Below are 12,076 nucleotides of genomic sequence, written 5' to 3'. Positions count from 1 at the left end.
CCAGGGCAGTGGCACCAGCCCCCGAGGCTGCCACTGCCGCAACATCACAAGCGGCGGGTTTCCACGTTTTATTGTAAAGCAACCAAAAACTCTGTATTTACACTCTCACATCTCCCCTGAACACCTTAAGTCTGTGCCCCATCTTCTCTGTACTCAGCCAGGCAGGTGTGGGCAGGGCACTCAGGGTCCCCGCGCCCTGCCTCAGCCCAGCCCACTGGGACCCTGCAGGCACCCATGCTAGACGATGACCGTCTGCACCTCGAGCTGGCCCTCCGGCGAGGCGATGACCAGCTCGCCTGCATGCTCCAGGATCTCAATGTCCTCCGATGAAACCATGGTCACAGTGGCCTGCTCGGCACCATTTGTGCCCGAGCGGGCTGTGAGCACAGTGCCTTCACTGATGGCCGAGGCCAGTGTCATGGCCACCTGCTCTGTCAGGCTTTCAGGGGTGGCAATGGTGATGGTGTCCGCAGCAGCCGCCTCCGGTCCCAGCTCCGCCTCCTGGTCCATGGTCACGTTCTGCACAATAATCTGGTGCCCGGCGCTGGCCTGGTGCACGATCTGCTGCACCACCTTCATGATGTGGCTGTCTACCTGCGGGGGGCTCATGGCTCAGCCTATGAGTCTGGGTGAGGGTGCAGGCCGCCCCTCCCCACCCTTCCCCGAGCCCCTCACCTCTGTCTGGGTGCCCTCGATGATCTCTGTGGCTTCACTGGTCTCCGCATCATCCGCGGTGGCCTGGATGGAGCATCAGAGTTCAGCCTTGCCCGCCCCTGGGCCCCAACCCAGCCCCAGCGGCCCCACACCCACCTCAATGATGTACTCCTGGGTGTCGGCCACCACAGATGAGAACTCAACCAACACAGTGTGTGGGTCTTCTGCAAGGACGGTGGCGGCTGCCGCGGGGCTCTCCTCAGACACCAGCAACTCCTCTACCTCCAGCAGGCAGCCCCCTGCAGTGGGGACAGCCACAGCGCCCCTCAGTCAGGACTGGCCGACTGCAGCCCCTTGCCCTTCTCGCTGCCCCGCTCTGGCCCCAACCTTTGGTGCGCAGGTGCCGGTTAAGGGTACCGTGTTCCGCAAAGCCACGGCCACACTTGTAGCACTTGAAGGGCTTCTCGCCCGTGTGGTGCCGCACGTGCCGCACCAGTGAGCCTTTCTCCCGGAAGCCTCGGCTGCAGAATGGGCACACATGCGGCTTCTCCTCCAGGTGGGTCCGGAAGTGCACCTGCTGGGCATTCTGTGGAGACCCACTGTCAATGCCAACCTGGCCTCGGCCATAGCTCAGAACTCGGCTTTCCCAGCCCACCTCTGGAACCGAGGGAGGGGGTCCATGGGCAAGGGGTGAGGGCCCAGGCCAAGACTGAGAAGGCTGGGGGTGAGAGGGAGATGAGGGAGGTCTGGGGCAGGAAACAAGACAAGTATGGCTCAGGGAGTGAAGAGCCCACAGATTTGGGATGGGGGGTGGGTGGTGGCAGGAGTCAGGTGCCAGGGTCAAGAGGCCCACCTTGGTCTTGTAACGCTTGCCACACTCGGGACAAGGATAGGGCCTCTCATCCGAGTGGACGCGCCGGTGGCCACGGACGTGGGCGATGGTCTTATAGAGCTTCCCACAGTCCCCACAGCGGAAGCGGCGCTCGTGCACGTGCACCTCCTGGTGCTTCTTGAGCAGGTAGGCCTTGGGGAAGGCCTTGCCACACTGCATGCACGTGAACGGCCTCGGGCCTGGGGCCACACTTGATATCAGGCCAGGTCCACCACCCAAGGGCCTGACCCCAGCCGCCCGCCACCTGCCCACAGACCACCCTGACTGCACACCCAAGGGCACCTCCTGGCTACCCACAGGCCATCCACTGCCTGGTGCCCCACCATCCTGCCTCCCACCTGCATGGCCCCTCTTGTGGGCCTCCAGGGTAGCCGCCGTTGGGAAGGTCTCACTGCACTGAGGGCATGGGTGGGTCCTGGGCACAGCTGAGGTCTCATTGGCCACCTGCTGGGAGAGCAAAGCATGCCTCCAGTGCCTGCTGCAGGCTGGGCCCCAGCAGTAACGAGGACAGACCTGAGGCACCCCCACCCTGGTAGGCTCCATCATGGGCCCCAGGAAGGCAGTAAACAGATCAGGGAACAAAATCAATGCAGAAAGTGATGCAACTTTCTACCACAGGGAGCAGGGAGCACAAGGAGGCAGGTGGCAGCCAGGCCAGCATGGTGACTCCATACCCAAGGTCCAGCCGCCCAGAAGGAGCACACTGGCAGGGCAGGCACCTACTGTCTCCACTTGCTCCACCTCCAGCAGCGGCAGTTCTGGGGGACTGTCTCCCAGGGGCTGGGGGCTGGCCGCAGTGGGAGGGGCTGGCTCCAGGGCTCCCTCCTCCCCAGCAACCCGCTCAAGGACGATGCCAGAGTTCTGCATGGCCTGGTGCAGCAGGTTCTCACGGCTGCCCTCACTGGAACAAGGAAGCTCCTCGGGGCCAGGGGGCTGCAGGGGAGGCAGATGGAAGGGGCTGGCCAGGCAGCCCAACACACAGCACCCACCTGCCACCACTGCACAGGGCAGCCCCAAGTGGCCCTGGGGGCCACTGTCCACACCCAGGATCTTCACTCAGGAATACCCCTGGGAGCCCCACAGCCCACTCCACCTGCCCTCGCCTCCCCACCTCATCCCCAGCTCAGTCTACCTCGCCCCTCCCTGCCCTCTAGCATACCAAGGGTCTCCCATCTCCCCTGCAACCAGACTGGGTGCCAGGAAGGCAGGCCCAGGTCAGTCCTAGTCCCACTGGAGCCAGTGCCCAGAACCATGCCCGGTGCTGAGCAGACAAAGGCCGCCCCCTGACCTGCCCCCACCTCCGGGGCGAGAGCTTTCATGCCCAGGGGAAGCTCTTGCATCTGGACATGGACTTCGTGGATAACAGTGCCCTTGGCATCTGTCACCAGGTGAATCACAGGCGACGTCTCCATGGGCTCGCCTGTCACTGATGATGATGTAACAGTCCCCATGGTGGAGGTGCCAGACCCTTTAAGGCAGAACCGAGAGAGTCCTTGAAGAAACACCCAACCAAGGTGGCACCCGGAGAGCAGCCAGGGCAGGGAGCCTTCTACCATGCTGACCTGCAGGAGCGTCCTCTTTGCTGACAACCACATCTTTGCTCATGCTGAAGCGGATTTTTTCCGTGCACGGGGTGAGAGACTTGAGGTGCCGGGTCAGCGCACCCGACTCCCGGAAGCTCTTCCCACACTTGGCGCACTTATAGGGGCGCTCATCTGCGGAGAGAACAGAGTCAGTCTCGGGTGGGGACAATGGCCTGGCACCAAGGGGAAGTCAGGCCTTGAGCCACAGCCCCACCAGCACCAGGAGCCAGGGCCCCCCAGGACCAGCAGCAGTGTGCCATGCACTCCTGGCCCCAAGGCCACTCACCTGTGTGCCGCCGGTGGTGCCGGATGAGCGAGCCCTTGGTCCGGAAGGAGGCCCCACACAGTTTGCACTCATGGTCCTTGCGGCTGCTGTGAGTGACCATGTGGGCCTTGAGGATGCTGCCCTGTGGGGAGGGGCAGTGAGGTTCAGGTACCTCCCTGGGCAGAACTGGCAAAGAGGCCTGGCCCCCAAGCAGGCATAGCTCCAAGCACACCAGGTTGTGGACTGGTCGGCCCAAGGCCCAGGGGCTCACCGTCTTGAAGGTCTTGTGGCACAGTGTGCACACGTAGCGGCCATCCTTGTTCACCAGCAGCTTGACCTGGGCCTGCTCGCCCTCCCCAGCGGGCCCGGGACCCTGATGGCTAGGGCTGCCCGGGGCCTCTGCCATCTCGCTGTCCCCTGGCTCTGCCTCAGCGGCCACAATGACCTCTTTGATGTGTCCGCCACCTGAGGAGAGGCGGATCAGCCTGAGCCTCGGGTCGCCATGGGCCCTGCCACCTCCTGGGATCCCAGTCCAAGGACACTGCCGAGGCGCAGCAGAGCTATACTGACCAAGGCCCAGGTCATGGCACCCACTCAGCCTGAACAGGTGGGAGGCACTCCCCTCCAACTCCGTGGACCTGCCCAGAGGAGCTCCAGGCCTCCAGAATGTGTCTGGTAGGGAGATGCACCATGGACACAGATGCCCCCTCCCCTAAGTCAAGAGGAGCACACAGGGGTCCTGCCATCTCCAAGGGCAGCAGAATGCTGGCGTGGAGGCAGTGGACAGGCCAGCTCACGGCCGTCTGCCCTGCTTGCTGCCCCGGCTCCTGCTGACAAAAGAGGGAAAAGGCTTCAGTTCCAAGGCAGGCGGGCCAGGGCCCCGGCCTGCAAGAGGGAACACTCTCCACATGCCTGGGACACCCTGAGGAAGGAAGCTGGGCTTTTGCAGTTCTCATGGGTGTTAAAGAAATCTGACAATGTGCGAAGCCAAGCTGTAAACACACTTTGCATTTTCTGTTCAAAAAAAATGACGTGTGGGAAACGGTTGTGAAGCTGCTTCTTAGAAACCATCTCAGTCAGGCTGGCGTTGTGTTTTGACAAGCCATTCTCTCCAAACTGAATGGAAGCACGGTGACTAAGAATTAAGGGCATCCCTGTCATGCCCTGGCTGATGCGCCTGAAGCTTTATTTTCCCTCCGCCCAGAAAGCGAACTTCCAAAAAAACAGGGATTTCTGCCAGGCTCGGACTTGAGTTTGAGTGTGAGGGGTCAGGAAAGGGGGGAACATGGCTGCCCTGAGTCCAGAGATGAAGTGCAAGTTTATTTCCAGGGATGGGAAGAGGCAGGAGGGCCTGGAATAGGTATCCAGCCCCTATGTAGCCACTGCAAACTGTGCCCCCAGTCCAGTGAGGAGTGAGGACCCCCAAGCCATGGGATGCTGGCAGCTGGTGGTTTAGGACTCTGGCCAACCCTAGGCTCCAGATCACTGAGCAGCTGACACCAAGGGGGCATGTGGGGCACCTAGGATGCCTGCAAAGGGGAAACTCCCAAGGTGCAAGAGAAGCAGGGGGTGCCCAGAGAGGAGCCCCTAGAGCACAAGGAGCAGCCCAGGCTTGGGCGTGGGCCAGCTGGAGGCCGGATGGCTGGAAGGGCCCGGCTACCCAGGAGGCCAGAGCCTGGAGATGCTGTCTGAACCCAGGGAATGTGTTTTCCCATATGACACCACCCACACCAGAAACTACCACACCAGGGCTGGAGCATGGCCCCACCTCCCACAAGACAATATTCCTATACCAGAGTGGCAACAGTCAACTGTCCTTGTCCGCAGGAATGTCAGGGGAAAGACAGTGGGCGAGAGGGACAGCTGTCCTGCTGCCTCCTTGAGGTGGGACTTCGGCAGAACAACCTGCTCTGAGGTTTCCCTCCCCCGAGGTCTCCTCCACCCTTTCTTCCTGCCCAGCTGGTCCCAAGTGTTTCCCAAGGTCAAGTTCTACCTGTTGCCCAAACCTGCTTCCTGTCCAGCTGCTTACTCTCACCCCTGTCCAGGCCCTTGCCCATTCCTGTCCCAGCCTCCCACAGCATCATCCCTCCACTGCCATGCTCACACCCAGACCCTGCTCCCTCGAGCTACCCTTTGAATGTCCCAGCTGCACGCTCACCAGTCCCCTATTAACGAATATTGACCCAACCCAGACCTCTCAACACCCCCTCCCCTACAGCACATGAGTGGAGCACTTTAAAAGAGCCATCAAAGAGCCTGACTTGGCGTTGTACGCTCTTAAAAGCCATGTGAGAATCAGGTGAGGAATCATCACCCCTACGCCAGAGGGAGTGAGCACTAGGGAGGTGAAGGCCAAGGTCAGGGGTGAGTTGGAGCAGCAGGTACAGCCCACGCATACCTCAACCAACCCTCCAGAGCTGACTATGGAAGGAGGAGGGGAGGAGGCAGAAAAAAGGGGAAGATTCTCGAAGGACCAGGGCAGAAACAGTCTGGCGAAGCTGCAGGAGAGAGCAGCCAGCTCCTGATCACATACAAAGTGAAGACTCCCAGAGGCCCAGGCTCTGGGCTCTCCCTTTCCTAGCAGGGCAGGACCTGGTGCCCTATGCTTGCTCTTCCCGCAGGCCCTGCCCTGGGGAAGGTGTACAAAAGGCCTCAGCCCCTCCCTGGCCAGGCCTTGCTCTTGGGAGAAGAGGGATATGGGCAGCAGAGGTCCCCAACCTCTAACCTTGACCATGGACAGCTACCAGGTCAGAGATGCCTCAACATGAACAGCCACAGTGAGGCCAAGCCAGCTTACCGACAATGTCAGGTGTGTGGCTGATGTCGGCCGTTAGAGCAGCCGCCTCCACCACAATGTGGGCCACGGTGATGGGTTCCTCTGGGCCTGCTGCTGCCGGCACCACCTACCAATGGGGGACAGGACAGAGAAGACTCGTTTGCAGGGCTCCAAAGCTCCTTTGGCTTGGAGGACGCAGGCTTCGGTTTATGTCCAGGTGGACAGCTGGTTGGGGGCTCTCATCTCCCACAATGGAACACCACTCTGAGCCTGACTCCCAGCCTGCACCCTTCCACCCAGGCCTGAGGGTCAGCCCCATCACTCTAATGCCTCTGGCCACCGAGAACCCCATGTGGAGCCCTGATCACCCTCAAGGAGGACTCCAGGACGAAGTGACCAGAAGCTCCAGTATGAAGCTCTGCTGGCTCTGCAGAGAGGAAGGTGAGTACCTACACCCACCAGCCCCAGCCAGGGGATCAGGGGAAAGGGCCCAAGGGATGTGGGGCCTGGGGCCTTCCTGGAGGAGAGGACACCCCTGGGAGGGGCAGGAAAAGAGCACAGGGTCAGAGTGAGACAACTCTGGGCCCACTGTCCTCTGGACCACTCCCTGGGGTGACCTGAGGCAACCGACTTCTCTCAGAGTCTCCTTTCCCACTTTCATATGATGAGGATGACGAGTGTATCCAGACCTTGGGGATGCTATGGACTCAATAAGACTGTGTGTGCACAGCCCCGGGCCCATGGGGCACAACCAAGTTGGCCATTTGTGTGACAGGGTGCGGGGACCCACAGAGCCACACTTTGTTTGTGGACTCCCCAGGAACTGTATATACAGGACAGGAGACAAGACAAAAGGACAAAAGCCACCACAGTACTGCTGAACCAAGACAGGTCCTTGGGCTCCAAGAAAGGAGCGACCCCAGGCCCCTAGGCTTCAGCCAGAGGCTGCTAAGAAGACCAGCCATCCCAGGCCATCCAGGAAACCCCAGAGTACCGCCAGGAGTTCCCCAACCCATAAATGGATGCCTGCCCTCTGCCCGCCCCGTGTCAGAGGGACCCAGCTGCACAGGTCTAGCCCAGTACGTCACCTCCTACTCCTCCTCCTGCTGTCTGGTGAGCCCAGGGAGCAGGGCACCCAGGGGTGTGCGCATGCACATGTGCAATGGCGGGGTAGGGGGGGCCTCACCTCCTGGCCCAGCAGTGCAGCAGCAGCAGGGGTGGCAGGCAGGGCTTCCTGAGGGACCCGTTGGCAGACCTTTTGCAGCTTGTGCTGAACAAAGTCCTCCAAGGTGGTGAACTCTGCCTGGCAGCGGCCGCATCTGTGCACATCATCCTCATCTGCAATGAGCCTGTATCAGTGGGGCCTGAGGGAGACTCCAGATCCAGCCAAATCCACCCAAGGGTGGAATGAGAACCAGAGGCACCTTGCCCAGCCCTCCCAAAGGGGCTGAGAACACTCTGAGAAAATCCCCTGGAGGTCTGCAGAAGCAGTGCCCACCTCGGGGAAAGCACCATCCAGCGGGGTGTGGTCCTGACCAGACACTTAAGACTGCAGGGATCTAAAGCCCCTACTTCAGAAACGAGGGGAGAGGGAGGCCCAGGGAGTAGCTGGGAGGCAGAGAGATTCACCCAAGCCCGTCCAGGGACAGTGGAGGATTAGGGTTTAAGACTATTGGGGCTTGCATGTGATCCTGGGCACCTCAGTGACCATGTCTGGATCCGTTTTCTCATCTGTAAAATGGGCTGACTCAGTATATGTGTGTGCAGGGCACAAGGGGGTTAGTGGGCTGCTTCTCACAGGGCTCTAGCTGGAAGGCCAGCCCTCGGCAAACGTTGGGGAGGTGGGGCACCCTGACCCATGACCACTCTGTTTTCACTCTGACTTGGTGCTTCACTAGTTTCAAACAGGCAGCATCTCCCTACTCTGGTGAAGTTGCCCAAGGTGGAACTTGCCAGAGGGGCTCCACACCTCAGGGCCACCACAGCTGAGCCCCTCAACCATCTGGGCCAACTAGCCATTGCTTGCCCCAGGTCCTGCAGGAGAGACTTCCTGCTCACTGAGTCCCCTACTGTGTGCCAGCCACCTCACTGGGGACATCACCAAATCTGCCAGCACCCTGAGGAAATGGAAATGACTATTCCTACTCTAGAAAACAACTTGAGATTCAAGGCCACCCAGATGGTAAGTGTTGAGGCCAGAACCTAAACCTGAGGGTCTACTCCAGACACCCTACCATTCGCACCAAGAGATGGGGGATGTTCCTTCTGCTTTCTTAGAAGTCTGTCAGCTCCCACCACCTCACATGCTGTCCCACATCAAGGTCAAACCCAGGCTTAGAGTCTAGAAAGAGCTCAGTCAATGGCTATTGAATTAATGATAAAAAGGCCAAATGGCATCCATGACTCATGCACAGGAGGCCACCTGACAAAGGGCAGTCCCCTCCACATGGCTGACAGTCACAAGCCAAGCACTCAGGTGCCTGCTACCCTCCTCCCATCCCACTCACCGAGTCTGACTCAGCACCAACACGTTGCCATTGAAGGAATCCCCACCACAGAAGGGGACAGGCCCAGCCTATGTAACCCTAAGATAAAGCCATGGCAAACCTTATCTGGGCACAGCAACCTCAAAAAGGACCCCTCTCCAGGTTGGCACTGCCCTCTGTGGTACTGCCCCTCCCCAAGTTGGAATAAGGAGCAAGAAAAAATGCACTGAGAACACAAATTCTGTAAGGACAAAGACCACCTCCCTGATATCATCAGCCAACTCCCCCTGCCTGGTCCAGTCTACAACCTCATGGGACAAGTTCTGAGGGCAGAGACAAGAGTTCTGTCTTCAAAAGCTATCAGTGCCCCTGTGAATGAGCCCTTGATATGTCACCAGCACTGTTCTCAGAGATTTACATACATACTCTCTTTTGATTCTCACCACCATCCTATGAGGCAGCAGAACCCAGAAGTTAAGGGAGTGAGTTGAGTAGTCACACAATTCTGGCACCCAACCAGTCCTTGACACTTACTAGCTGGATGACCTGGTCACTTTCACATCTTTGAACCTCAGTTTTCCTCATGGGAACAATAGTAAAAAATAATAATAAATGGGAATAATAATAACAATAATAATAATGGCACCCAGGGTTGACTGGAGAATGAAAAAAGCTGATGCATGGGAAATGCTCCATACTGTATCGTCAACAGCAGCATCCCCATTCTGTAAGGGAACATGGAGGCTCAGGGAGGTGTGTGATCACCTGCTCAGGATTGACTAGCTAGAAAGTGTCTGGTCTGGGACAGAGCTGGCTGCAGCTTTCCAGCACTAGGCTCTGCTTCCTCCCCAAGGGTCCTGAAAAGACCCGAGGCCCCGCCCTCCCAGAGCCTCCAGCCACACCCCAGCCAGGGCCCTAGTGGCCCGACAGGTGCAGTGGGAGGGGGCCCGGTGGAGGGCAGGGCCCTGCCCTGACAGGGAGGCCGAGAGGGGCCGGGTCGTGAGTCTGAGGGCAGGGCTGGCGGTGGAGGCGTCCGCGGAGGTCTACACGGACAGCCCCGGTGGCTTGGAGAGCCGTAAGTATCCGTGTATGGGCACTGGCGTCCACGGGGTTGATGGGCGCCAGACAGGAGAGGCCCGAGAGTCTGAGGAAACCGGGAGGCTCGTGGAAGGCTATGAGGAGACCCGTGAGGTCCGCAAGGAACCGGGTCTGGGAGGGTCTCCCGCACCCGTAGCTCAGGCCATCCGGGCCTCCGCCAGCCCGGGCTGAGCTGCCCCCACCCCAGCCGCGCCCGGCCTGGTCCGGGCCTGTTACCTTCCTCGCTAAAGGGCGCCGGGAGACCGAGAAAGCCACCGGGGGCCAAGGCCGCCGACGCCGCCGCGACCCCGCCCTCGCCCGCTTCCCGCCCGGCTTCGGCCCGGGCTTCTGCCGTATGCGCGGCCGTCACCCGCACTGCCATCGCGCCCTCCATGTCGCAACGCGCCGCAGGAAGATGGCGGATTTACGACCGTGTCGTCATAACAACGGGCCGCGCCAAGGCGAGCGAGAGAGAACCCAGAGAGGGTGACGACGGGGCGGGGCCAGGGTGGGTTTGACGGGCAGGCGGCGGGGCGGAGCCTTAGGGGTGTGGCCCGGGACTGCAGAGGCGGGGCCAGGCTCAAGAAGACAGGGCGGGACTCCTGGGAAGGATGTGGTTACGGCGGAGCCGACTGACAGGCGGAGGGGAGGAGTCGGGGGGAATCACCTGCGGGGCACGCCTTGCCACAGTAGGGGTGTGGCCACGCCTGAAGATCCTAGGGCTGGGACCTGGAAGCCGCTTCAAGGCTTGCTAGCTGGAGGAGAGGGGCGAGGTGGACTGGCTGCTCCACTGGACTGCCCCTGGGCGGGTGCTGCGGCCGCGTGTACCCCGCCAGGAACCCAGCTCGAGAGGGCTGCTGCCGGGGTACAGCTTCAGCTCGGACCTCTAGTGTGATGCTCGCCGCGCCGCACCACCCTCCTCTGTAGGGGGCAGAACCTTTAATCGTTGACCCCAGTCATAGGAGAAAACCCGAGCTGGGGATGGCTCACGGGTAGCTTCACTAAGCCTGTATTCTTTTGTAGTTTTCGAATTGTGATAAGCACATGAAATTTACCGTTAGTGACAATACATTCATAATGTTGTGCAACCAGCATGGACACGTAGTTCCAGAACATTGTCATCATTCCAAAAGGAAACCTGTACCTATTAGCAGTCACTCCCCATTCTCCCCTGCCCCCAGCCCTTGGCAACCATTTTTTTTCTCTATAGACTTGTCTTTTCTGGGCATTTCATATAAATGGAATTACACCTGTGGTCTTTTGCATCTGGTTGCCTTCACTTGAAATAATGTTTTTGAGGTTCATCCAGGTTGTAGCATGCAGCAGAACTTCATTCATTTTTATGGCTAAGTAATACTCCATTATATGGATAGATCGATTTATTTATTCATCTAGCACATTTGAGTTGTTTCCACCCTTTCTACTGTTGTGAATAGTGCTGTTATGTACAAGTTCCTTTTATTCTTTTAAAGGTCGTATTTAGCTCTTTGAAGCTAAGGGCTTTACAGGATCTCATTTAAGATACCAATTATGCCCATTTTGAAGTTACAGAAACTGAGGCACAGATTTGATAGGATACTTGCCCACGGGCAGACCAAAGACTCTAACCCACGGCTGTCCAGAGTCCTAGAAACCTAGACTCACAGTGCGTGCTCTCCCAGTACAGTTATTCTTTGTGGCTCAGCCCAGTGCTGGATTCCAGAAACCCAGGTGAATCAGACCCAGTTCCCTCCAAAAGGCCAATCTCCAGGGAAGACCAAGCACAGACTCAAGGGCCCCAGGCAGAAAATAGGCAGCTCTGCCCTGGGAAAGGCACCAAGAAGAGATTGTCTCCATGCTGGAGCTGCCCAGCTGAGGAACTGAGGACCCTTGGCCTAGCATGGGCTGGGATGTGTGGGGTACAGGTTAGATCACCAGAGGTCAGGCCAGGGTAACAATGGGGCTGCTTTCTGCAAGGGGCTTGCTCACCGTTGCAGGGGTTTAAGCCGAGAGAGTGATTGTCAGCATTTCAGAAGGATCCCTCTGACTGCTGGGCAGAAAAGGAAGATCCAAGATGGATGGTCTCTGAGAGAGACAAATGGGAGGAGGAGCAGCTGTATGCTTGTGGAGCATGAAGGATGTGGGGGGCATCTGGGAAGAGGACCGGGAGGACACTTCACTTGAAGATATGCTGAGGGGTAATGGGGAAGCCAGGATCAGAGAGCTAGAAGAAGACCCCCAGAGGGATGGAGTGGGGAAGGATTTCAAAAAAAGAGGACAGCCTGGGTGTGGGTGGACATGAGGACATGAGGAGGAGCTGGTCCAGGGGAGACAGGCCACCTGCCCTGCTCTGTGCTCCAGAGC

At 59.0% G+C, this 12,076-nt stretch overlaps 1 protein-coding gene across 3 annotated transcripts; it reads right to left on the bottom strand.

Moving 5' to 3' along the window:
• Positions 1-55: 55 nt before the first annotated feature.
• Positions 56-10,189, bottom strand: E4F1 (E4F transcription factor 1). Of its 3 annotated transcripts, none has more exons than XM_064478347.1 (14): positions 9,971-10,189; positions 7,357-7,508; positions 6,192-6,297; positions 3,666-3,859; positions 3,416-3,536; positions 3,109-3,261; positions 2,845-3,014; positions 2,270-2,479; positions 1,885-1,993; positions 1,508-1,725; positions 1,072-1,240; positions 811-953; positions 676-738; positions 56-594 (listed from the first exon to the last, which is right to left on the bottom strand). In XM_064478347.1, exons 1-14 carry the CDS (start codon positions 10,125-10,127, stop codon positions 238-240), a joined length of 2,322 nt encoding a protein of 773 aa, XP_064334417.1. In that variant the 5' UTR covers positions 10,128-10,189; the 3' UTR covers positions 56-237. The 3 variants fall into 3 exon arrangements, with proteins under 3 accessions (XP_064334417.1, XP_031303268.1, XP_031303267.1); XM_031447408.2 differs by having other exon boundaries at positions 1,042-1,240; positions 1,885-1,990; XM_031447407.2 differs by having other exon boundaries at positions 1,042-1,240; positions 9,971-10,188.
• Between the last annotated feature and the right edge of the window lie 1,887 nt (positions 10,190-12,076).

This window comes from Camelus dromedarius, chromosome 24 (genome assembly GCF_036321535.1).
Source record: "Camelus dromedarius isolate mCamDro1 chromosome 24, mCamDro1.pat, whole genome shotgun sequence".
In the NCBI taxonomy this organism is placed as follows: domain Eukaryota; kingdom Metazoa; phylum Chordata; class Mammalia; order Artiodactyla; family Camelidae; genus Camelus; species Camelus dromedarius.
The sequence above is the reverse complement of the archived record's forward strand: the minus strand, read 5'-3'. Positions and strand labels throughout refer to the sequence as shown.